Here is a 24,073-nt window from a genome sequence, read left to right on the forward strand (position 1 = left end):
CAATTTCTCTAGCAATCGAGCTGCCACCTCTCGCGGCTGGGCATTATCTTCTAATGCAGATGAATGGAGCTGATGGAATTCATGTCATCAAAGATTTGATTATGTCGTTTAAATGCAAGTCAGCAAGTTGGCAGCTCCCCTCGAGTGGAAGCTTCAGTGTCAGAGCTAAATTCTATTAGTTGCTGCAGTTGATAAATGAAATCAAGAAATGGCTGTGCAAATATCTATCCAATAAGCGCAAACTTTACACAAGAGTTGGCAGCTCTTCCGAGACGCTCTCTGGCCCGCTCCCATTGTGGAGCAACAAATTTCAATGCAAACAATTGCATTGAGCTGTGCCATGGAAGTGCCAGTGTTGGGCAACACATTGTGCGGGATGGTAAGTGCTGAGAGGGGGCCAGGCTTGGCTTCCCCTGTTTCTGTTTCTGATTCTGTTTCAGTCCATGTCCATGTGCAGCTGCTACAGCTTAGCCACAGAAGCTGGACGGAAAAGCCAGCAGCAACAAAAAAGCACAGAAGATAGGACTAGAAAAGTGGGAAAATTGAGTTGAAAATTGTTCATGGCACACACTTCACAGGCAACGCAAATTGACAGCTGTCAATCAACTGCTCGGCGCTCGCCCACTCGAGCTCAACCGAAGAGTCTGGTGCCAGGTGCCCGACAATGATAATGATGATGATGATGATGCTGCTGCTGCTCGGGCTGCACTTGAAATTGATTAAGCGGCTGCTGTAGCTGCCTTCTGAGCTTGCTGCCAGACTGCAGTCTGAGTTGTGCTCTCCCAGATATAAAGAGAGAATTAGCACCGATTATATGTTTGCATAGTTTGTGAATATTATTAGGGCACAAGCCAGTGCATGGTCGCCCTCGAATTCCCATAACAAAAGGGAAGAACAAACTAAGAAACAAGAATGGAAGAGGCAGGAGCAGGGGAAGGATGTGTAGCTGAAGGATGAAACAAACTTTGGTGCTTGGAACTACTTTGGCAAAGTATTTCATTGACCGACAGAGCACACCCAGACCCACTTTGAGCAACAACTTTCATGGAACTTCACTCTGGCACCCACTTGACAACTTCCGGCCGTGTCTATGTCCTCCCAGAGAGAGAGAGAGAGAGCGAGAGGTCTGGCAGTTATTAAGTTTATGGCCATTTACTTGCGGCCAAATAAAGTTGGTTGCTTCATTTCGATTGGCTTCGCAGTCCATACTCATATGTGATTATCCTTGGAGTGGACTCTGGAACTACATCTACATACAACTCCCTGCTGACCGTTCCCTGGTGGGGCAGCCACTGCCATGGATAAATACGGCAGGAAGGCTCCACTCCCCTGCCTCGTGGGCAAACATTTTCTCGGTCTGTTCGTTCTCAAAATTAAATTGAATTGTTTCTGCATTATTAACAAGCTGAACAGGAATTTCCAGCAGGCGTATTTTGTGTGTGCTTTAAGTCGATTTCTTTCCGTGTAAACAAATAAACGGAACACACATTCAAAGAAACATTTCCAGCAAAAAGAAAACCTTTGACCTGGGCTCGTAGATGATGCTGGAATCGGTACTCCCCACAACTGCTTTCATTTATTTGAACTTATTTTCAATTACTTTTGCGCATGTTTGATTGAAATCTTTTGTTGAAGTTCCTTGGCATATTTACGTATACGAAATGATGTAAAATATATTATTATATGCCATTTGTGTGAGCAGTAGAGCAACCCGCTAGCCTTAGCCCACCATTTGATAGATTAAAAGAATCCCTTTGTATGGAGATAGAGTCCCATTATGTTTATTCCCATAAATGTTTATTCGATTTGGCCAAAAACAAAAACCAATATGCTTTTCTTCAATTTTTTTCAGTGTATCTCTGTGTCTCTGTGTGTAGCAAAAAACCAACAAACCCCCCCCCAATCCACAGCCCCACATTAAGTAACCAAAAACCAATTAACGATCCGATCAACCACCAAATCAACTTACCAAAAACCAAACTTACAGTTACAAAATACCGTTAAATACAGTTAAATACCGTTAAATACCAGTAACGTTTTTAGTGTTAATTGTACAACTCACAGCACATACGGCCCGGCCCCCCAAAAAGAAAAAATCAACAAACCTAAAAACCTAAAAACCAAAACCCCTTCCGATCCGATGACAAAGTAAACTTTTCGAGTGCCAAACCCCTCAAGCATATTTACAGTGTTGCAAAGCGAAGGCAGCAAACATGCTTGCAGTGTTGCAAAGAAAAACAAACCTAAAAAGCAACAGAAAAATCTATCGCAAACGCCGCTAGAAGACGCAGCTGAGAGACCCAGGGAGGAGTAACCAGCCAAGCCCAAGGATATCGCTGACTTGCAAAGGATCTGCGGCTGCAGACACATAACGCCATGCGCCATGTCAAAACTTCGGCATTACAGGTCCATGGATCAGCCCAGCAGCAGCGGCTGCGTGGCCATCCGCAAGAAGTTAGCAACATTTCTCCTCACAGCAAGAAAATGAAACAAAAACAAGATTCACTCTATCCATTTGCTATCCATTTGCTATCCTCCATCTATAAACTTGCTTCTTGCTTCCTCTGCCATAACCAACACACCCAAACTCACCACACAGCACACAGCACACAGCACACAGCACAACACAAAGCAGCGCACAGCCGTGGGGAACTTTTGCGAAAGTTCTGCCTAGGCTCGCACACAGCTTAACCTTTTCCGCCACCTCAACCTCTAGCTTTACCTGCATTGCATGTGACTTTGTAAATAAAATGTGCGAAAGCTCCGCGCTGACAGCTAAAAGCTCACGCTTGAAAGCTTTACGCGCACAGCCTTCAACTTGAACTTTGAGCTGTCAACCTTGAGGGCTGAGCTTGGAGCTGGAGCACTTATTTATAGCATAGCTGAAGCTCGCGGCTAGACACCGAGGCAGCTTTCAGCTGTTGCTTCTGCTGGTCAAGTCAGTCCACTGGCAACCCCCTCCACAAGCGCATCACACAGCGCATCCTTTTGCACTCCGATCTCTACTGCACCACCATCCATCCTGCCCATCCATCCTGTGGCCGAGGAGGATCTGCACTTATAAACCCACACACACACATGTCCACCCACTAACTGCATCCGCCTGAACTAGATATCCGTGTAGCAACATGTGTGCATTGCGTGCTGAGTGTGTGCTCGTCTCGTTGCAGGACTATGACAGCGGTGTGCTTTGTGTGCAACCTGCCCATCATGTCCCACCAGGTGGGTCTGGTGTGGTCAGGTGGCAACGGCTGGGACGACCTCGTCCGCGAGCAGGTGAGTGGGGACAGAAGGCCACAATGGTTGCCCATCGGACTGCTAATCCCGCTTTGTCCCTTGCCAGCTGGAGGAGTCAACGATCCGGCAACGTTTAGGCGGACGTCGCGACTCCGCCGCCCAGATCACAACCCCGCCGAGCACTTCGCCACCGCCAGGTCTGCAGCGGCGGAGGCGCAGCTCCCTGGCGCAGCTTACTGACATTCTGCGCGAGTGGAGCGGCGGCACCAAGCAGCAGACCCAACAGCAGCAGCAGCAGCAGGCCCAGCAGCAGGCGCGCAACAACAAGGCACAGCTGAATCGGCGCGAAACTCTTGCCGATCTCGCCCGCAGCCTGCCCTGGCGCACATCGACGACAGATGCGAGCACTGGTGCTGGTGGTGCTGGGGCTGGTTGCAGCTCGAGTGGCGGCAATATCACCTACATTGCCCCACGCAAGCGTCGCGAGTCGAGCGCCGATTCCGGCATACGCAGCATCAGATCCCGGCGCGATTCCAACACGGCCGAGTTCGTCAAGCACTGGAACAGGCGCGAGAGCGCCGCAGTTGAGGAACCGCCACCGAGCCACATATCCGTGAATGTGGTTGTCGTCGAAACTGCTACTAAGAGCGTGAGTTGCACCCTTTGACCTGCAGCGCAACAAAGCTGCAAGGACATGACTATCCCGACGTGGCTGTACCTCCTCCCCTCCTCTGATGGGATGGGGCAGACAGTAGTTGCATGAATGTGAAAGAGATGCAGCTGTGAATGCACTCCTTTGACGTGACTGTACTTCTTTAGGGCCCACTATTCTGCTGACAGCTGTGCCACTGCCATTTGGCATCAGCTCTTGAATTGACTGTACTTTTTGTGTGTTGTTTCTGGACAGAATCCACTGAGGACAGCCGGACAATTCACTTCCGCAAACCCTTCCACACTGCCAATTGTCCTTTGACCTTAACCCGAAGCATGCCACTCTTCTCTCTCTCTCTCTCTCTCTCTCACTCTCTCCATCCCGCATTCCTCGCTTCTGCCTGGGAACGCAGGCCTCGCGCCGCGGATCCGGGGAGAGCTACCTGTCGAGCAGCCGGCGGGACAGCAATGTCGCCGGCCGCGTGACAACGCCGCCACCGCCACCCAAGTACCAGGTGACCAAGAAGCGGGACTCGCTCGCCGCCCCGGAATTCCCCAACTTCCGGCAGGAGCAGCGCCCCTCCACCAGCTCCGCCGGCTCCTGTCACTCCGACTCCGTCTCCGTGCCACTAATCCAGTACCATCAGCAGGTGGACTCCGCGTGCCAGGCCCTGCCGCCGCCCACCATCATCACCAGCTCGGTGACGCCGCCGGCCACTAGCCCGACGGCACCCAAGAGTCGCCGCGACTCCACCACGCAGTGCGGCCGCGTCAACCGGCGCGACTCGAAGGCGGGCCACAGCCCGGAGCGCGCGCCGCGCATGAACCGCCTGCAGCGGCAGGCCACGGCCTTCGACGAGAGCGTCCTGCCCGGCGGCAGTCGCCGCGGCTCCCAGCCGGCCCTCAGCCCGGACCCGCCCGAGGACTGCGAGCGACGCGCCTCGCGCCGCGACTCCCTCTCCCCGGACAGCGCCTCGCGCGGCGGTCGTCGCGACTCGCGCACCCATCTCTCGCCCGACCGCACACACGAGCGAGACGGCAGCCCGCGACGGCACACGCTGCGCCGCCAGAGCAGCTCGGCGGCCCGCCACTCGCCCGAGTCCAACAGCTGCGGCTCGTCGCGGGACCCCAGTCCCTGCTCGCGTCCACCGCCGCTGCCGACGGTGGAGCAGAGCCAGCGACCCGCCATCCGGCGCCAGTCCACCACGGAGGAGATTCTCATTGCTCGCGGCTTTCGGCGTCAGTCCACCACGGAGGAGATGATCCGCTGCCGCAACTTTCGGCGCCAGAGCTCCCAGAGCGACGATGTCTGCCGGTGGGTGTTTCCCATTCCATTCCATTCGCATTTCCATCTGCTGCCCACTGACTGACTATCTCTTTCGCCCTTACCCCGACAGCTATCGCGGACGCCGCGATTCATCGGCACAGATCATTGACGGCACCATCGGCACCATGACCGTGGAGACCACCAGCACTTTTTTTGACTCCAGCACACAGACGGGTAAGTCACCCATTTGCCATTTGCCATTTGCCATTTTCCAAATTCAAAAAGTGCCGCGTTTCGTTTGCGAGTGTCCTGCGTGTGCGCGTCCTGCCGGCTGGTGGATGAACTGGCGCCCAAAAGCTCGACTTTAACAAAAGCTTTGGTGTCAGCTTCCAGCAGCTGGCGTGGCAGCCCCAACAGCTGTTTCTCTGCGTCGCGCGGTGCTGCCAATCTGTGTGCGGGCAACGTTACTCGGTCAAGGAGGGGCTCAGCAGGGCAGAGAGAGAGAGACAGAGAGAGAGAGAGAGAGAGAGAGGGATGCCATGTTAATGGCGGCGCCTGGCCATTCCGTTATCCGTTCTCCGTTCTCTGTTCCTTTTCCTGCTCTGCCATCAGTTGCTGTTGAAGACGCAAACGTGCCACAAGCATCAGGCAGAGAGAGTCCGCACACCAGCACTCCGTTCGAGTTCCTCGCGCTCCGAGTTCGAGTTCGAGTCCGAGTCCGTGCCGGCATCCATGCCACAGGCCAGTTATCCCCTTTTCCCGTCAGAGTTTGCCCATCGTAAACTGTAAATACAAATAAGAACTTTGTCGCTGCAGCCGCTCTCTGGCCCGCTCCGCTCCGCCTCGCTGTTCGCGCTCTTATCGCCTGGTCGTTCGCTCGCTCCACAGCCCGTCTGTGTGTGTGTGCGTGTGTGTGCGTGTGTGTGCCGTGTGCCACTGTGTGCGTGTATATACAATACAAAAATATTTTTACACATTTTTTTGCGGTGTGTGCAGTGAAATTTTGTTGTTCTTTGGCTGCTGTTTGAGCGCCAGCTCGAGTGCAGCTTCTCCGTGAGAGAGCAAACGGCAGCGACGTGGCCCAGTACGTTGACGTTGGCAGCGACGGCGTTGCGTCGCTGCGCAGCGGCCGTCGCCAGCCGTCGAGCAGCAGTGCCAGCAGCAGCAGCAAATGCAGTCGCAGCGGTTTGTATATAAATTATTCCACTCCATAACCATTCCATGACATGCGTCCCATCTCCCATCTCCCATCCAACGCACAACGCACACTAAAACTTTAATGAATGAGAGTGCAATGTCAATGTCCTCCTGCTCTCTCTCTCTCTCTCTCTCTTTACATCCCGCTCTCTTGTCTGTTATGAATGAGCTGCGAATGGAGTCCTGTATGACAGCCAACAATGACAAGCCCAAACAGGACCCAGACCCAGACCCAGACCCACTTGCGGGTGCAACAAGTATCCTTTTCGCGGCTGCCAAGTTGCGCCAATGGACACTGCGGTAGCTGGGGGCAGGCACAGTGATAGATGGAACATGTTGATTGAACCTGTTGCCAGACAGACAGACACAGAAAGTGTCAGAGTCAGGGCCAAAACTGAGTGTGGGGCGTAGCAGTACTTGCCACAACATCTAGTAATTAGAGAGCAGATCAGGCTGCCCCCAATCAGCAATGGGCGGCAAGTTAACTTTGGGGAAAATATGAATATCTTGAACGTTGTGTCTGCTGCCACTCGACTGCTTTAAGTCAAAGCTGTCCATGCGAAGATGGATTGCTCAGACTAATTTGGACAGACAAACAATCCATTAGGCAAACGATAGAGGACGAACGCAGGAGACACGCAGAATAGGAAGCCGCCAGCCAGCCATCTGGGCCGACATCGATTACCTTCATTTTTATAATTGCACTTTTACGATACACAAACGAGAGTGGGGCCAGAAGAGACAAACGAATTTCCGCCAGCAAAAAGGGGAAACACTTTTATGAACAGGATCGAATGAACAGCAAGTGGGTCACCGATTGCTGCTCGACAATTGACAAAGTGTGGCCCAAGCATAACCAAATGTTTTCTAATCCCAAATGGCATTTCCCAACTTCTGGAGCTTGGAGCTAAAGGCAAAGGCTCTAGCTAATTTGATTGATTGCTGAGTGAATGAGTGTCGCAGCTGATGGATGCTTGGACTGAGCAATCGTCGTCCCTGGCTTCCACTCTCGCTCTCCTCTCTGTTGAGGAGCCCTTGTGCAGCTCATAAAAGAGTTCGTTGTCGAATGAATTAGCAGCAGCTGGCTGGCAGGTTCGAAAGTTTTCAAATCATTTCTGGCCATAAAATGCAAATTGCTGTGACGCCAACAGCAGCGACCATAAACAGAAATCGCAGGCAAATAAAATGGAGAATATTCACCCTGAATGAAAGCCCCTTCAAGGGTATCCATATGTCACATTCGCTTGTTGTTTCAATCAAACCATTGATGATGGACTTTACCTGACTGAATGCCAGCAGCAGCAGCAGCAGCAGCAGCGGGAGGCGTGGCAGCCGCACAAATGTCTAATGCCATTAACAGCTGTCACTTTGCTTGGCCTCTCGGTGGGGCCGTTGAATTCTTTGACAGGCAAACGGAATGAGGGAGGGGAGCAGGCAGCTTGAGTGTCGCATAAAAAGTGGCCAAAAATAACAAGGAGCACATAAACTGAGGACAACAGCAGGAGGACACAGCACAGAAACAGGGCCAGGGCCAGGGCCAGGGCCATAATAATAATAATAATAATAATATTGAGACAGCAGTTTAGTTTCCGTGGTAATGGCTCGCGTTTATTTGCCAAAGACAAGATGGTCGATTGGTCGATTGTCCATTGTCCATTGTGTAAGCAAATTGCTGGCCGTGAATCATACGCACCGTTGTACGTCAGCTCGCAGCAGAAGCAATATCTCTGGCAGTTCAACTCTCAAGAAGTTACACTCAGAGTCCAGGCGCTAATTGGGCGAGTGTAAGATCAAAATACCAAAAAGAATGAACCCATAAATATTACTTTGAGTGGCAGTTTGGCTCAAATGATGCCAAACTGGAATCAAGTCATAATAACTCCAATTCGAATGCGAAACCCCATCAATAACTGATTGATATAATTGGCACTGGCGTATCCTACATACATATATCATATATAACCCGCTCGTAAATCTCTGTCGGTCGGTCTGTGCTCACATGCAATCGCTGTGTGTAATTTTCACGGCATTCTCCTTGCGGCAATATCCATAAAATCAAATTAACACACAACTGGCGCAGCACGCAAAGGAAAAGTCAAGCCAGAAAAGAAAAGCAGCGAAAATAAAAGAAAATAAAAGAAAAGAATAGGGAAAAACCTTGCACTAATTGAAGTAATGGAACGGGGTGTGTGGGCCTGACTGACTGACAGTGAGAGGTCCACTGGTTGGTGGGTTAGTTTCGGCCACGACCAGACTGAATGTTTGACTTTGGCTCAATTAACGCCACCGCCGCCGCACCGTTCGACTCGTAGATTCATTAAAATACAGCAAACACACACACATGTGTGTTCTGTCTGTGTATTTTAGTAATTTGGATTAAACATGCCGTCCAGCGGGAACAACGGCGAGGACAATAGAAAATCACCTGAACCATTAACCAGAGCAAGCAGTCACTCTTCGATCGCCCTTGAGGCGGCACAGGGCACTCCCTTAGCCTTTGCCTTTGCCTTTGCCCCCTTTGTACGCAGAAGAATGGGGGCTGACAGTGCGGATCAGGATCACGCGATTACAGAATATATTTTGACTCAGTTTTGGGTACTTTCTGCTGGTGGGAGGCTGCTCCGTTCATCTTTGAGGTTGGCGGATTTTGGGGGATCAACGCGACAAAACTATTGGCTTGCCGTATGGAAATGTTTTGAGAGACTTAAGCTGACTTTTGAGGGGTTGATGGAGAGATTAAATAAAACTCAGGTGCCTCCGCAGTGGCTCCCTTCACGGCTGCCTTCATGGCTGATTACGTGCGAGAACCGTTTCAGAGCTGAAACAACAACCAAATTTCCAGCGTCGAATCGATGGCGGGGTGGGGCCGAAGCCTGTCAGCAAATCTGGGAAGGGCCCGATGGGTTGGGGGGTCTAATAGGTGGACCGCAACATGTTGTCGCCTTGCTAATTGGAGCAGACAAACGATTCTGACGCCGGCAAAGGGCGGTGCGGCAGCGGGGCGCGCTGTGGCAAGGGACAGGGACTGTAACTGGCACTGTGACGGGAGCATGACGTGGCATCAGATGAAAATAATTACAAAACAGTTTACTCAATAAAATTCCAAATGATTTAACTACAACAGGGAGTGGGGAGGAGACGCAGACGCAGACGCAGACGCAGAGAACAAGGACGAGAACGAGCACGAAGACAGGGACAGGGACAGGAACTGAGACAGAGACAGGATGGAGGCTGGCAGCAGCAGCATGACGAAAACGAAAACGAAGACGCAGACAGCCAACAGAATGGGGGCAAAAGTTGCCTACACACGGACACACGGACACACGGACACGGACACGGACACGCACAGCATTACAGCGGAGCAGGACTAGGAGACAGGACACTTGGCTGTGTGGTGGCGGGGGTGGGGCCTTACAGCTGACATTGATTGAGCGAGGATGTGAGTGAATGGCAGAGATTGCTGGCCATTAAATGTCCCGGACCAGGTACCACGACCAGGATCAAAGCCCTGACTCACCTTGACTCCATGCTGCTGCTGCTGCTGCTGCTGCTCAGGTGTGCGGGGGGCTGCTAATAGACTCGACACGCAAGTGCCTGCAAAAAAAAAATAAATAAATAAAATACAAAAAAAGTATAAAAGAAGAAACAAAAAGGAGCACACAGCATTTCCTTTCTTCGGGCAAGAGGAAAGTTTTTGATCAATTTTCGGTGCGTCTTCGCAAAAAATAAATATGTAAAAAGGATTTTACACGCACACCCGTAGCCCCCACTCCTCCAACATGTGTGTTGGTTGCACGCTCGAAACCATTTCGAAAACTGAGTTAACTTTTGTTGCACTTTCGTGCTCTGCCCATCCTGTGCTGCCCCTGTGGCACATCCTTTTATGTGGCCACAAAATCTACATGTGAACCGACCCCCACACACTCCACACTTTCCACTTTCCACTTTCCACTTTCTACTTTCTTTTTTAAAATATGTATTCCTTGGGCAAACAAAAGTTCTTTATGCAAATTGCCTGGCTTAGAGCAGCAGCTGTGGGGTGTGGGCTGTGGGCTGTGGGTGGGCAGCTCCTCGCTTCTGCAATAGATTCACACAATTCTCTCTCTCTCTCTCCCTCTTCCTGACACTTAAGTGGCGTCTGGGGTGCGAAAGTTTAGCCGGGGTCTAATTCGTGTTCGGGGGATTCGACTTGCAGCTTGCTTCATGTCTCCCAGGCAAGAGGCTTCACATTGATAAGTACTTGATGGAGAATTGAACTTTAATTGGAAACTATTTCACAGCACTCACACCGTTCGATGTGCCAGCGCATTCACACTTCTCCGTTTTCCTCCTGCGCCTTTTCTTTTATTTTCTTAGCCATGCAACAAGTGCCCTCTCCTCCCAAGGACTAATCACAGCTCCTGCCGCGCGTCCACTGAGCCCCAAATCCATTTGCCATCGAATGGTAGCCCCAGAAATATATTTTTGTTGCCTGCACATGTGGCAAGGATTTATGGGGATGCTGCCCACTGGCTTTCGGAGCATTTAGTCAGCGGCAGCGAAACATTTTCGCTCACGTTAATTCCATTAAAAGCCCCAAAAAGTTCGAATAAAAAATAGAAACATTTTACGTGCCGCCTTTCGAATTCATGTGGCATGCCCCTCATGTCTTCTATTATTTTCGCGCTCGCTCTCTTTGCCACTGAGGCTCTTTTTTTTTACATTTTGAGTTTATAGTTTTTAAATTTTAATTTTTTTTTCGAGTTTTTGTCGTTTTATTTAAAAAATTTGTTTTAAATTTAAATTTGGGTTTTAGTTAATTTTTTTTAACATTTTTTTTTTTATGTTAATTGTTTTTAAATTATTTTTTATTTTTTTGTATTTTTATATTTGGCTTTAGTTTCTCTCTTTTGGCTGTTTTTTTAAAACATTTTTTTTTTAGTTAAAACATTTTTTTTTAAATTAATTTTTTTTTTTTTAACTTTTGCCAATGGAATAATGCAGTCCAGAGTCCAGAGTCCAGAGGGCTTGTAGCTTGAAGGAGCGCAGGATGATTGCTGTCATGCAATGCCGCAAACTTTGATGATTCGGGAGTAATGCTCTGGGCCCCTTGGTCGGCCCTTTTGCTATCGTGTCATTCAAGCATCAGCAGGGCACTGCAGCCAAGCGCACCAAGGGTTCGGGTGTGTGTATGCTCGGGGTCGATTATGGTCCCAGTTGACCCATAAATACGCACGTACAATACACCCAAGGCGGGGCCGATGACTCTGCTTGGCCACCCTGTCAGTGGTGCTCCACTCGTTGGCCTCGGTGACCCACATGACCCACATGACCCACGCTGCCCGTCACAAAAGGACATGCACTTTGGGGTCCCAACTGGACAACTGGGCAACTGGGCAACTGGGCGACTGGCTGTTGCTGTGGACAGCAATTTGCGTAAATGATATGCTTCAATTTAATTGCACTGCACTAATCAGCAGCGGAGTGGCAGAGGAGTGGAGGGAGGAGCAACGACAAAACTGAAGGCTGTGACAGGCTGTGGCCTCGAGTCCCGGCTCTTATCCGCCGGGCTAATGACAGCTTACTGTCAGCGATAATTGAACAACAGTCCAACAGTCACCAAACAACTGACAAACAGGCAGTGCTGGGGATGGGGCGCTGGTTTCAGCTTACTGAAGATCCTTGTCTTTGGATAAAGTTGACCATTTATAATGGCCACCCCGCCTTTGGGGCATTGTCAGCAGTCCTTGAAGGTCCCTGAGAAATCATAGTTGGAGCCAGTTGCCCCCTTGCACAGTACAGTACAGTGGTACAGTTGCAGCAAAAGGTTCAGCCTAAAGGAGTTATTTCAGTTCTCATTAAGCGAGATTCCCACAAGGCGGAACAGGGAATCAATTCCTGCTACTCATTATGGGTTATACGCGTATTGAAAGTGTTGTGTGGCAGCTGTTTATGGAGAGGTACAATTACAGGTACAGTTGCGTCAAAGGGTTGACCTGCGCCGGCAGGGGCAGGGGCAGTGGTTCTTGCAACCCCTAAGCCAGTGCACCTACCATCCACACCCCCCTTTGCTGTTACCTCTTCCACTCTATAATTTCAATGAAAGTGCATTGAAAGGGCACGTTGCCGGGTTGCCTGGTTGCCTGGTTGGTTTCCCTCCAGCATCCTCCTCGTTTCGGTGTGGCATCCAATATTATTTACGCTCAATTAAGTTAGTGTGCAGCACCCAACCCCAAGCCACCCCCAGCCCCCCCAGCACCACTTGTTCTCTGCTAAACAAATTGCATTTGGAGTCACTTCTGGGCCAGCTCCAACATTTCAGTGGCAAGTGTCTGCTGGCCTGCCATTGTCTGACAATTGGCACGAACCCCAGCCCCAGCCCCAGCCCCAGCCACCCAACTCGAGAGTGCCTATCACGAGCCATTAAGCAGCCATTGTTTTGGACCAGCCTCACGAAAAGAAAAAGAAAACGCCCGAGAGGCGGGCGAAGGCGAAACTTAACGCTTGATTTCCGCACTAAAAACCTGAAGTTTGCCATTCTTTTGGGTCATTAGTTGGTAATTTATCAAAGTCATGAATTCCGCCCTTCGCCAGAGTGCAGATGCAAGGTTGCCCTGCGGCGGCAGCTGTCATAAAAGCAAATTGCAGGGAACCCAGAGCTGCACAGAGAGAGAAAGAGAGAGAGAGAGGGGGAAAGGGATCTGCTGATGCTACAAGGAGCAGCTCTGGCTCCTCCAGCCTTGACCAAAGATTCTACAAAGAGAAACAAAACTACAGCCAAAGGTGCAGCTGGCTGCGAGCGTTAGTTATTGCGCTCTTTCAACCCTCCCTCCCCGTGGCATGCCACAACAAGCGACCAGCATTTTGTCGTCTTTCAATTAGTCAAATTTTTGTTGCAGCTTCTGGCAGCTCCGCCAGCAGCGTAAATATGACGATGTTCCATTAAATTAGAACAGTTGTTGCCCCGCCACCCTGTCCCTGGCATTGCCATTGCCAGCTTGCAGCTGAAGTGAACTCCATGCTGGCTGGACATGACATGACATTGCTTTCGAGTACTTTTCTGTTGGCATTCCTGTTGCGCATTTCAGTCTCTCACGAATGCAATGCACTCGATGCACTTTATGGCCATGCATGGCACACATTTGTGGCCCCCTTCTGGCTGGACATTCATTGCCTTAGTTGGTGCCGGCAGACCAATTAGGTGCGGAATGCCATGCCATTGTCAGAGTCAGAGTCTCTCTCTCCCAGTCGAGTTCATTAATGCAAAAATATGCGCAAAGTTTCGACCAGAAACGGTTCAAGTGGAGTGGAGTGAGTCTGCCTGGCAGCTGGACATATGTAGAGGCAAAACACTTCAAAAGAGACTCAAAATAAGCTCAAAGTGCGCATACGCCCAGTGTGCAGTCGAGTGGGGGAGAGAGCAGGACACTCTCCATTTTGGGTCAACGCTGATCCCGGGTGTCGCCTGTCGCAGCCAGCTGGCTGGCTCTCATAATGTATGTATGTTCCGGTTGCCTGATTCATTTAATTATGATTTCCGCTCGCTACCCCGAAAAAGGGGCAGAGCCCGCGGAGCACACATGCTCATTATGGTGGCAGTCACTTGATTGCCACTGCCCTGACCAGCCCTGACTCCACACCACCAGAGAACCAGCACACAGTAAAGTGGAACACAGCACAGTTTGAATGCTCTTTGGATTTGAAACAAGTCCTCAAATGTGCGCCAATAAATTGTTGTATTGATTTATCCGTTCAACTGGGATTATTTCCAATATTTGAATTTGTTTTTGAGAGTGTAGCCAAAAGAGAAACTCTCTGCCTACTTGTGATGTACATGAGGCATGAGGTTGAGGCATCTTTTGCCCATTCATCAACTCAACAAGCAACAATTTTGTGGCACTCTCTCTCTGGCTCTGTGGTGGGCTGGCAGCGATATCCTTTTGCAATTTGCTTGTATTAGAAACTCATTTCCGTTTGTAATTGAGTCGCTCCCGCAGTCTATTGTGTGTGTCGGACGTAGCGGCACACTCCAGCCGGATTTCCCCAGGCATCCATCCATCCATCCATCCATCCATCCATCCATCCTTACTTCCTGCATATTTGGGTTATGTATATGCAAATTAATGGCAATATTTGCTTTGAAATTTTGCCGCTGACTAACAATGTTCGTGTATGTGTGTGAGGTTTTGGTTACGGTTTTCGGTTACGGTTACGGTTACGGTTACGGCTACGGTTTCCCCATGCCCCAACAGCATTCCCCATTCGGTATCGGTAACGGCATATTTGATTGATTTGTGGAAATGCATTTGCGGCTGTGCGAATGTGTATCGGCCGAGTTCCTGTTTTGATCTATTTGCCATTTCGTTGCCATTACAGAGCCATCGCCGCTGTACGACAACAACCACTACCATGAGGAGTGTCTGCGGTGCAACTCGTGCGGCTTGAATCTCACAGGACCCAACCAGAAGCGCGCCAGAAGGTTCAAGGTATGTACACACTCCACGCTCCACACTCCCACACTTCGTGCCATCTCATCTCGCATGCAGTTGCTCATTTCGGGCTCGCCATAAAAGTGAACTCATTATGTGGCAAATGATGCACGGCTGCCACAGCCCCACTGCATGCGTGCTGCACAGTGGCAAGTGGCTTAATCAAAATTCACATTACACACACTCGTCTCATCTCAGCCAAATGAACTCACAAATAAATCATTTAGCGATGAGCAAAAGGCTCTCCCGTATCTGTCTCCTGCTTTCACTTTCTCCTCATTCGCCCCTGCAGAACCAGATCCTGTGCGACCTGCATTTCGCAGACGTGGCCCTAATGGAGTGCTCCGATTTTATGCAGCAGCTGCGTAGCTTCAAGCCCCAATCGCTCGGCTGTGCGGTGGCGCGACGCAAGAGCTCCACGACGTTAATATTCCCATTGCCGCCGCAGGCATGTTCAGGTATGTAGGCGCACATTTTATTATAACCCAAAAGCGGCACTGCCACGGCCCACTGACACTGCCATGCGATGAGACTTTTGCATGGAGCAACACTTGGTCCTGTGCCCCGCTCTTGAACACCCCGCACAAAGGCACTCTAGTGGGGCATATTCGTTCCGGGTTTCTTTGGCCATTAGCTGCAGCTTGTCTCACATCTTTTACTACACAAAGGAGAGCTTTTATGGCACTCCAAAATGATTATTCACAAATTTGTTAATGATGCCCAGATTTTGTGGCAAGTGCAAAAATTAGATGTTAAGTTTTTGGATATTTGGGCCTCTCCAGGGTACTTATGACTCGATCACAGGGCGAAACTTTTTTAAACTTTGCTTCGGTCTTCTTTTTTGTTTTTTTTTTTCGTAGTGTGCATGTGGGTGAGTGCGAGTGAGAGAGAGCATACATATGTGCGCCTATCCGAGCTGGCGGCGTCATCATTATAATTCAAATGAGATTTGCGCGCACAGAAATATACACACACGCACATAAAGAGTTGGGCAGCAAAGAGAAGAGGGAAGAGAGCAGAGACTGGAGTGTGTGAGACATGAGGAATAAGAAAGAGGACAGAGGAGGAACGTAACGGAACATAACAGAGATGAACAGATGCGGAGCAGGACAGTGGGACGTCTACAAGTTGGAGAATGTTTGGCATTTTGCATAATAAAGTTCTTCAAACATATTTGATGTTCGGGTTACGCAGACACACACAAAAGCACACGCTAAGTGAGAGAGAGTGAGAGAGATAGCAGCGCCATTTGTCGCTGACATAAACTTTCAATTCGGTTTTCATTTCACTTTCTCGGCGCTTTTTCCTCTTCTACTTATTTTTCGCATTCGCCAAACGATTTAATTAAAATCACAACAACAAAACAACCAAAAAAACATGAAGAAAAGAACCAAAAACAAAAACAAACACAAAAATGATAGAAAGAAGAACAAAAAAATCGAAATGCTGAACGCAGAGAGAGCCATGAACATTTCTTAACATTATTTATCAGTCAGTCAGTGTGCCAAATTCCCATATGTATGTGTGTGTGCTTGTGCGTTGAAATGCAAAGTTTATTAACGGGATTTTTATTGCGAAACTTTTGGGGGGGTGGCAGACATTCTCGGAGCCGTCGTCATGTTGGGTGCGCTTAACGCTCAATTCCGTTTGGCGTCCGTTTTAATTACAATGTGCCGAAATGTACACGAAGGCGGCCTCGACTCTGGCTCTGAGGCAGCGCTGTACTCGGCTATAGTTTGGGCTCTGGGCTGTGGCCATTGGCCAAATTGATTATCGCTAAGTGAAGCTGCTGGTAGTCCAAAATAATGCAATTAACTCGGTCAAAAAGCGCACTCTTCCATAATTGATGGAAGTGCCGGAGATGAAGCATTTCGGAAGCAAACTGTAGAGCAGCAGCAGAATAACTGCAAACCCTTTAATGGCAGTATTACCAGAGATCTGCATGGCAACTCTACTGCACTGGCATTGCAGCTGACTGACTTTTACGGGCTTATTGCTATGTGACTTGCAGCTGACAAGCTCTGATTTCCATACAACTATTTGACCTTACTTGCAGCTGAACGCAGCTCAGCTCAGTTGAGCGACTGTCAAAGACTGACTGCTGCAAAGCCTGGCACAGACACACTCACACGTCTCATGCCGTATTAATGGGAGCAGCATTCGAAGCGACATTAAGTGCACTCGGGTAAAAGTGATTTGATGCGTGTCACATTCAAGTGCAAGTGCTGCTCAGCAACGACAGGCGCACAGTTGTTCTGTACACGAGAGCGATGCGCTGAACGTGAACATTGTGCAAACTTCTGCCTCCCCCTCAAGACGGCCTCAAGACTTGACTGAAGCGAACACACAAAACTCCAGCCATAACTCCAGCTGATGCACAGATGCATATCCACCGACTCGTACAAATAGAAAGTTCCCTTAAAGCTGCTGCCTGAAGCCCGAAAAGGGGCTCTCGGCGGCCATAAAATAGATTAAATAAATACAGTAAATAAATCATTTAGCGTCTCAGAAGTATAGCGGCATTTGTATGTACATATGTACATTTCTATGTGCGTTGCCCACGTAGGCGTGCATTGAACACGTTTATGGCCGGAATCGCGCAGTCGAGTTATAAACACGTATTATGGCGCCATTCCCAAATAAATGCGAAGCCCAAAGATGCTCCCCCCGTGTGCGTGTGTGTGTACGTGACAATTAAATTTATGAAATAATATATACAGAGGCCATAAAAGGACCAAAATGTCGCTGCCCAAGACCGAGACAAAGTCCATGTCCAAGTTGAAAAGTCACGGGGTTCACGGGATCGCTGCTCTCCGCCGCTCCTCACGAATTATTGCCCCAGAAATGGGCACGTGACTGCCACGAAGATGCTGCCAAGTTGGGCCATTAGCGGATGCCAGGATATTCCTGCCAAAGGATGCGTAGATAATGCGTAGATAATGACATCCGAATGAGGCACAAAAACTGCGCTGCAAAAATTGCACATTTAATGAACTCTGATTTCAAATTAAAAGCGAGAATTATCCGCACATTTGTTATTTTGCTACATGAAAAAAAAAACAAAACCAATTCAAAATCAATACGCAATTTATTTACATTATTTGTTACACACGATAATAATAATGATGCATTTAATGGGCAGAGCTTATGCTGTGGCAATGGCAGCGACTTAAGTGCAATTAAGCCCAACAAGTATATGGCGTTTTTGTTGTTTATTTGCGACAAGCTATGTTTGAATGTTGCTGAAATGCAAACACAAATTCTGCAACAACTCGGATATACAGTTTTGCATGAGAAGCTTTGGTGCTCGCGCAGCCGAAACAAAAACAAACACACTGCACCCGCATTGCTGCCTAGCGGAGCTTAAAGCTCTGCCATCGATCAAGCATGTTTGTTTTTGTAGCAGCATGCTGACAGGTAGCGGATTTCAACTCTCGCGGCGGGGCTTCTCTCTATCTCTCTCTCTCTCTCTGCATCTCTCTCTTGTCTCTTTGCCGTTCTTTCTTTGCGCTCTGCTTTAATCTATTCTCTTTGAGAACTTATCACGCTCGACTTCTGCAGCTGCTCTTAAGTAAGTCCGATTGGTCCCCCCAATATCTACAAGCATTATGACAGCATTCATCAGCAATAACTTGTTCTCCTATTTCCTATCATGGTTTTAACAGCTCTGTTGAAATGCAGAAACATTAATTTGGGCACGGCTCTGGCTGCCAATAATCTGAGGGCTTCATTTCCCACCAGCGCCTGTGGCCTTATTCAGGACTCTGTCATCTCGGCTGGTCATAAATTTGGCATACCGTGGTACCTGGCCGGACATTTACATTTTAATATGCATTATTAGCGGGATAATTGTTTGAGAATATTGCCCAAGAATAGACAGTCATGCGGCAACGTCTGGCAGGGGGCCTGTGGTGGCCCCCGTCCAAGGCAGCCATCAATTTGTCACTTTGGCATTTTGTACTGTAAACCCCAGCCCCGATTGTCATTCGTGCCATAATAAATTCAAAAGCCCCTCCATGAAAAGGAGCAAAAGAGGCAGAGAGGCAGCAAGGCAGACAAAAATTGTCGCGCACTTTTAACGTTCATTTGTCAGCTCGGTTTTTGGTCCCCCGTGCCCCGTGCCCCGAGCCACGTCTCCACTCCACTCTCCATTGTATTCGTGTCGCGGGGCTAGGCCATCTCTTTGTCTGCCAATTTTAATATTTTAATATGTCCTGGCACGCATTTTGTCTCTCATTTTGTTTGGTGAAAAATGATTTCAATTTCTGGTTAGTGTTGCGTGGATTTCGTGAATGCATAGAGCTATCCATTAAGGCCAACAGCCAACCAGCCAGCCCCACCTTGGCCTTACTTTGTTTGCCCAGAGACAATTAATTAAACAAAAGGCAAAGGAGCAGCTACCAGTACCCAGGAGCTTGAGCAGAAAATAAGTCCAAAATATCTCCGCTCGTTGCAGTTGGAAAATTAAATTTCCCCATACACTCACTGGGATTGGAATGTTGTGCAGACTTCTCAGGGATTCCTCATATGAGTTGTACAATTTGTTGCCTTCACTTTTGGCTAAAGTTTTCTTCTGGGCTGCTCTGGCTCCAATACCTTTAATTAAGAATGGGAGAGACCACAAAGAGTTCCTGCGGAAGAGTTACCTGAGGGCCAGCCGAGGGCTCTGGCCCCCTGCAACGCTTGCTAAAAGTTATCCCACAAACTGCCACTCGAATTGCAACACCAAAAAACTTTAAAAGCTAAGCAAAAGGCAGGGAGTGACCCAAAGGATGCCACTCGCTGTGAGACGGAGAAAGAGTCCTTTAAAGCTGTGCGGGAAACTGCCAGAGATGCTTGCTTGCATTCATTTACGAGTACTCGTAATGCCCAAGTGAATAATCCCAGCCATAATCACGATTCCGTTTGCCATTGCCATTGCCATTGCCACGCATGGACGCTCCACGTACATTTTCAATGGGGGGGGGTTAAACAATGAAAATTGCATCACAGCTCGCACTTTAATCTTTATGAGCTTCACTCAACTCTAATGAAAAAGTGAGGGCAGGGCGACTGCAGCCACAGCCACTGCCCGGGCCAGCAGCTAGATTTCCATTCGTGCGAGCCAGAAGCAACAGCAGGACCAGAAACCGAGCTCTCAGCAGCAAGCTTTCATAAATTCCTGATTTTGTTTGTTCGCATTTGTCAAAGGTGCACCACTGCGGAGGCACCACTGGGGGCGGCTGGGCAGGACTGGGAAATTCAATTTCTTTGCTCGCACAAAATGAAAAGTTTTCGCAGCTCGGAATGTGGGAAGGTAATTTGGCATCAATTGTCGGGCCTCTCTGGGCCTCAAAAATGAATTTGAATTTGAGTTTGATTTTTGTTTGGGTTGCTCCTTGGATGCATTTTGTGCGGCTTCTTCGGTTCCCCTTCGGAACAAGGGCCAGCCTTTTCACCAGAACTTTTGTCACACAATGCCAATAAGCAATTATTGGACTGCTGACGTGGCAGCACCTCCACACCTCCACACCTCCACACCACCCACTCTGGTGGCACGTGGCACGTGGTTACACGGCACACGGCACACGGACTGGTCGGGTCAGGTCAGGGCGTAGCACGCAGCTCGACACACAAATGTAAGCCTCTTAAATATACGAAAAGCAATTAAAATATAATCAATATGCGAGTGCCCTGCCACCGGCTCCTATGTCCAGCCCAGTCGGCGATGAATGTCGAGGGAGTTACGCAGCAGCTTTTCCCGGAAGCGCAGGATATTATCATCCCGCACCGGAGTGGGACGCGTGAGCGTTGTCAGATCGTCCACGTGACGGTAGTGCTGCATCTGGCCGAAGTGCAAGGGCACATCCATGGGGCCGCACGACTCTCGCCAGTGCAGGGGAAAGTGATTGTGTGTGAGGGTCACATACAGCGGACTGTGCAGGCACTTGATGGCCGATCTGGCATCCAAGTGCTCGGCCACACGTGTCACGTGCGACAGCATGTAGAAGTGCTGCGGCAGCGCAGGATCCGCCGCCAGCTCCTCGGGGAAGTACACATTCCGGAAGCAGAAGCTCGTGCGCGCAGTGCAGTTCACGTCGAATCGCTGCAGCTCCTGCAGCAGCTGCTGGTAGCTCTGCAGCTCGCCCAGCGGCATGATGACCTCGTCCACATCGAACACACCCAAGTAGTCGAACTCGTACATGTTCCGGTACAGGCAGTCGTTGTACATGAGCACCTCGGTGAGGCACGCGCGCAGAGCCCTGTGGTCCGGCAGCTCGGCCAGCAGGCGATGCTGCCGCAGCTGCAGCAGCCCGTCCACCTGCGAGTAGTGGGCCAGGGTGTGCGATGTGTTGGCGGTGAGCTGCCCGATGTCGTAGGCCACCACCCGCTCGACGCCCAGCAGTCGCAGCAGCTCCAGCCACTCCACCATCCGGGCGGACATGTCGCGATCCGGGAAGTCGAGAAATTTGACACAGACGCCGGTGCGCAGTCGCTGCTGGGTGTTGGGCGGTGGCCGGGGTCGCTGCGACACTTCGGCATTGACCACGACGAGCGCGTTGCGAGCTGGGGCGCAGGGGCTGCCAAAGACCAGCGACACCAGCTGCGGCACACGAATGTCGGGCTCTGGCACCACGCAGCTGAGCATGGTGGGATAGGCAACGCCGGCCACATTGCCCCAGGCATCGTACCAGCCCACCTTGGTGTCGCTGACGGGCACCAGATCCGGCTGGCCACCGTCCGCGTACCACAGCTGGCAGTAGGCCTCCGGATGTGGCCCCTTGACGGTGGTCACCATCGCCAGCACCATCACCTCGGGCGCCGCCGGCCTGCAGTCGTAGTAGGCGCCAAAGAGGAAGTAGCTCAGGTTGCCCTCCACCACCCACTGGAAGTCCGGGTTCTTGAACACAAAGTCCTCGTAGCGCGGAAACGGCGCACACTGATGGCCGCGTCGTGACCCTTGTGCCCAGTGATGCTTCCCGTTCTCGCGAAGGATAGCCTCCAGATCCGTTGGGGCGTCCACAGGGTAGTCCACAGGGTAGTCCACAGGGGAGTCCACAGCGACATGCACTTTGGGTACAGCAGTCTCTCCCTTCCACTGCTTCTCCTGTGAGGTTATGCCCGCCAGGGACTTGCGGCTGACCTGCTGAATGACCAGGAGCAGGGCCAGCGTCCCAGCCACACAGATCAGCGGCGTACGCCAGGCGCGCAGCAGCTTGTACACCATTCTGGAGCCCATCCAATAGGCATCTGGAGCGATGCTCCACTCGGCATAGAACTTAAGCGTTGCCGGCTCTCCCCTGCTGACAGATAACAAACGAATAGCATTCGAGCATTCTCACATAAGATAAGATAGCGAGGAACCGACAACACACTTTGGAAAATTAGACATTTTGGAGGCGAAGTTTCGACAACTTGTAGAAGAGAGCAGAGATACGAGCCCGACTTGTCTGGTTGTCAGACAACCAATGGGCCATGCATATCGGTACACTTTTGGGACATTACACAATTGAAATGTTTCAAACACAAAGCACAGAAAAGAGTGCCTGCTTCTGTTTGTTATATTTTTATTGAGATTAAAACATTCTTCAGGCATTTGTTTTGCCCCAAGAGAGAGGTAATCGAAGTGTCTTCAAGTGTGGAAATATTAACACTGAAGCTTGGAAACATTTCAGCATTTGAGCATAATTTATTTACTTTTCCAATGCACTTTTCCCAAGACAACAATTAGGTTGCTGGCAGCGTGAATATCCTGAACAAATAATGCGTTTAATAATTATTAATTGCTTGTTATACCTCAATCGAATTAAACTGTTTTTTTGTAGCCTGTTTTGTGCTTAGAAACCGAACATTTAATTGCATTTTGTCCATTCAATTTGTACTCTTAATGTGTTATTCTTATTCTTTATGGCTCTGGCTACCGTTCCAGCAGCAAAAGCAACCAAAATACTCGGCTGCACATAACGTGCTCGAGAATATCGTTTGTATTATATTTCATGGGCTAGTCTTTGCCAAGCTATTGGCAACAGATATCGAGAAAAGTGGCTCATGCTGCTCCTTCTGCCACTTTTGCTGCTCCTAACAAGCGGCAAGCAAGCCAAGTCCATGGCTGAGACATTATTATATACGACAGAGTGAGAGTCAGAGTCCGTGTGTCGACGTGGCGTTAACTTGGCAATGTCCAAAGCCGACCGAATGACAAAATGACAAAAGCAGTTGCCGACAGACCCAACCCAACCCAACCCGACCGGGGGTTGTGCCTCAGTGCCTGCGGTCTAATGTTTGGAAAGGGAATAAGGAGCTGCCAGATCCGGAGGCAGCAGCAGCAGCAGCAGCAGCACCTGCATTAAATTATTGATTCGATTTCGCGCGCGGTTCGCTTTTATTGTTCGCTTCCTTTTTCTGAATGAGTTGTAGCGCGCCGCTGGCCAGCCCTTGCTCCCCACTACGCACAACCCCACTGTCCCAGCTATGTACATATTTATGTACGTGTCTGTCGCGTTGCCCTTCCAATTTCTCACGTTTGTGTGCGCTGCCACGCCCCAGAAACAACCTTACAACCTAACAATAACAGGGAGGTGCGCCATAAAGGACATAACGACCAGAGGATACCCGCTACACCACACAACAAACAGTTGTGGAAAAATGTGCGTGGAATCGATCTTCAAGGCAATCGGTTCGGCAATAGTTCGATGCATTTTGCGATTCTCCAAGAGAACTACTTGAACTTCAGGCTTTCTTCTGTGTCTGCAAGCAGCCAGGAAATGCCAACAGGCAGAGCACTAGCTATGTACATATGTATGTATTTATGTATAGTTTATGTATAGTTTATGTATATGCAGCACTACTACTCGCACTCGCATAGTCCGTGTCTGGCAAACAAGACATAATCAATCACTTAGCCCGAAAACGCACACCAAACGTTCGTTTCAATTAAAGTTTCGCTTCCATTCACTTAGTCCCTGAGCTGTGGGGTTGCACGACAAGCCGGATTAGGGTGGAGTAGGCGCACACAGGCGCATACCTACATGTATATAAATACACTGAGCGAAATAGCACCCATAAGATGGCATAGTCATTGCAAATGGGTGCATGTGTTTTCCCCTTGACACCAAATTATTCCCTCAAATTCATCCAATCCTTGGACAAGAAAGTGATTCATTTCGTCGCTGTAAATGAATGTGCAATAATTGTGTTGTTGGAGTCCATTTCTGAGTGTCCGAATTGCATTCGATGACTGAAACTCAATGCATATTGGACGAGTATGCAGATA

General features: G+C 49.6%; 2 protein-coding genes across 9 annotated transcripts in view; one reads left to right on the plus strand and one right to left on the minus strand.

The window, feature by feature from the left end:
• Positions 1–2,309: 2,309 nt before the first annotated feature.
• The window catches only part of LOC117591027, a 40,535-nt gene continuing 18,771 nt past the window's right edge, over positions 2,310–24,073 (plus strand). For 3 of the 8 annotated variants that reach the window (XM_034284122.1, XM_034284114.1, XM_034284115.1), the window contains exons 1-7: positions 2,311–2,454; positions 3,171–3,276; positions 3,344–3,886; positions 4,302–5,203; positions 5,286–5,389; positions 14,708–14,817; positions 15,113–15,278. In XM_034284122.1, the coding sequence (XP_034140013.1) occupies positions 2,384–2,454; positions 3,171–3,276; positions 3,344–3,886; positions 4,302–5,203; positions 5,286–5,389; positions 14,708–14,817; positions 15,113–15,278 (2,002 nt within the window). In that variant the 5' untranslated portion in view covers positions 2,311–2,383. Of the gene's footprint in view, positions 2,455–3,170; positions 3,277–3,343; positions 3,887–4,301; positions 5,204–5,285; positions 5,390–6,196; positions 6,341–14,707; positions 14,818–15,112; positions 15,279–24,073 lie in introns of those variants that run through there. The other 5 variants (XM_034284121.1, XM_034284117.1, XM_034284118.1 and 2 more) reach the window with 3 other exon arrangements.
• Positions 20,448–22,083, minus strand: LOC117591028. The gene has a single exon (XM_034284123.1). It carries the CDS (start codon positions 22,037–22,039, stop codon positions 20,507–20,509), a length of 1,533 nt encoding a protein of 510 aa, XP_034140014.1. The 5' UTR covers positions 22,040–22,083; the 3' UTR covers positions 20,448–20,506.

Source organism: Drosophila guanche, unplaced genomic scaffold (genome assembly GCF_900245975.1).
Source record: "Drosophila guanche unplaced genomic scaffold, DGUA_6, whole genome shotgun sequence".
Classification (NCBI taxonomy): Eukaryota; Metazoa; Arthropoda; class Insecta; order Diptera; family Drosophilidae; genus Drosophila; species Drosophila guanche.

Coding starts and splice junctions, on each gene's coding strand:
- LOC117591028 (XM_034284123.1), bottom strand. CDS start 22,039: ATGGGCTCCAGAATGGTGTACAAGCTGCTGCGCGCCTGGCGTACGCCG.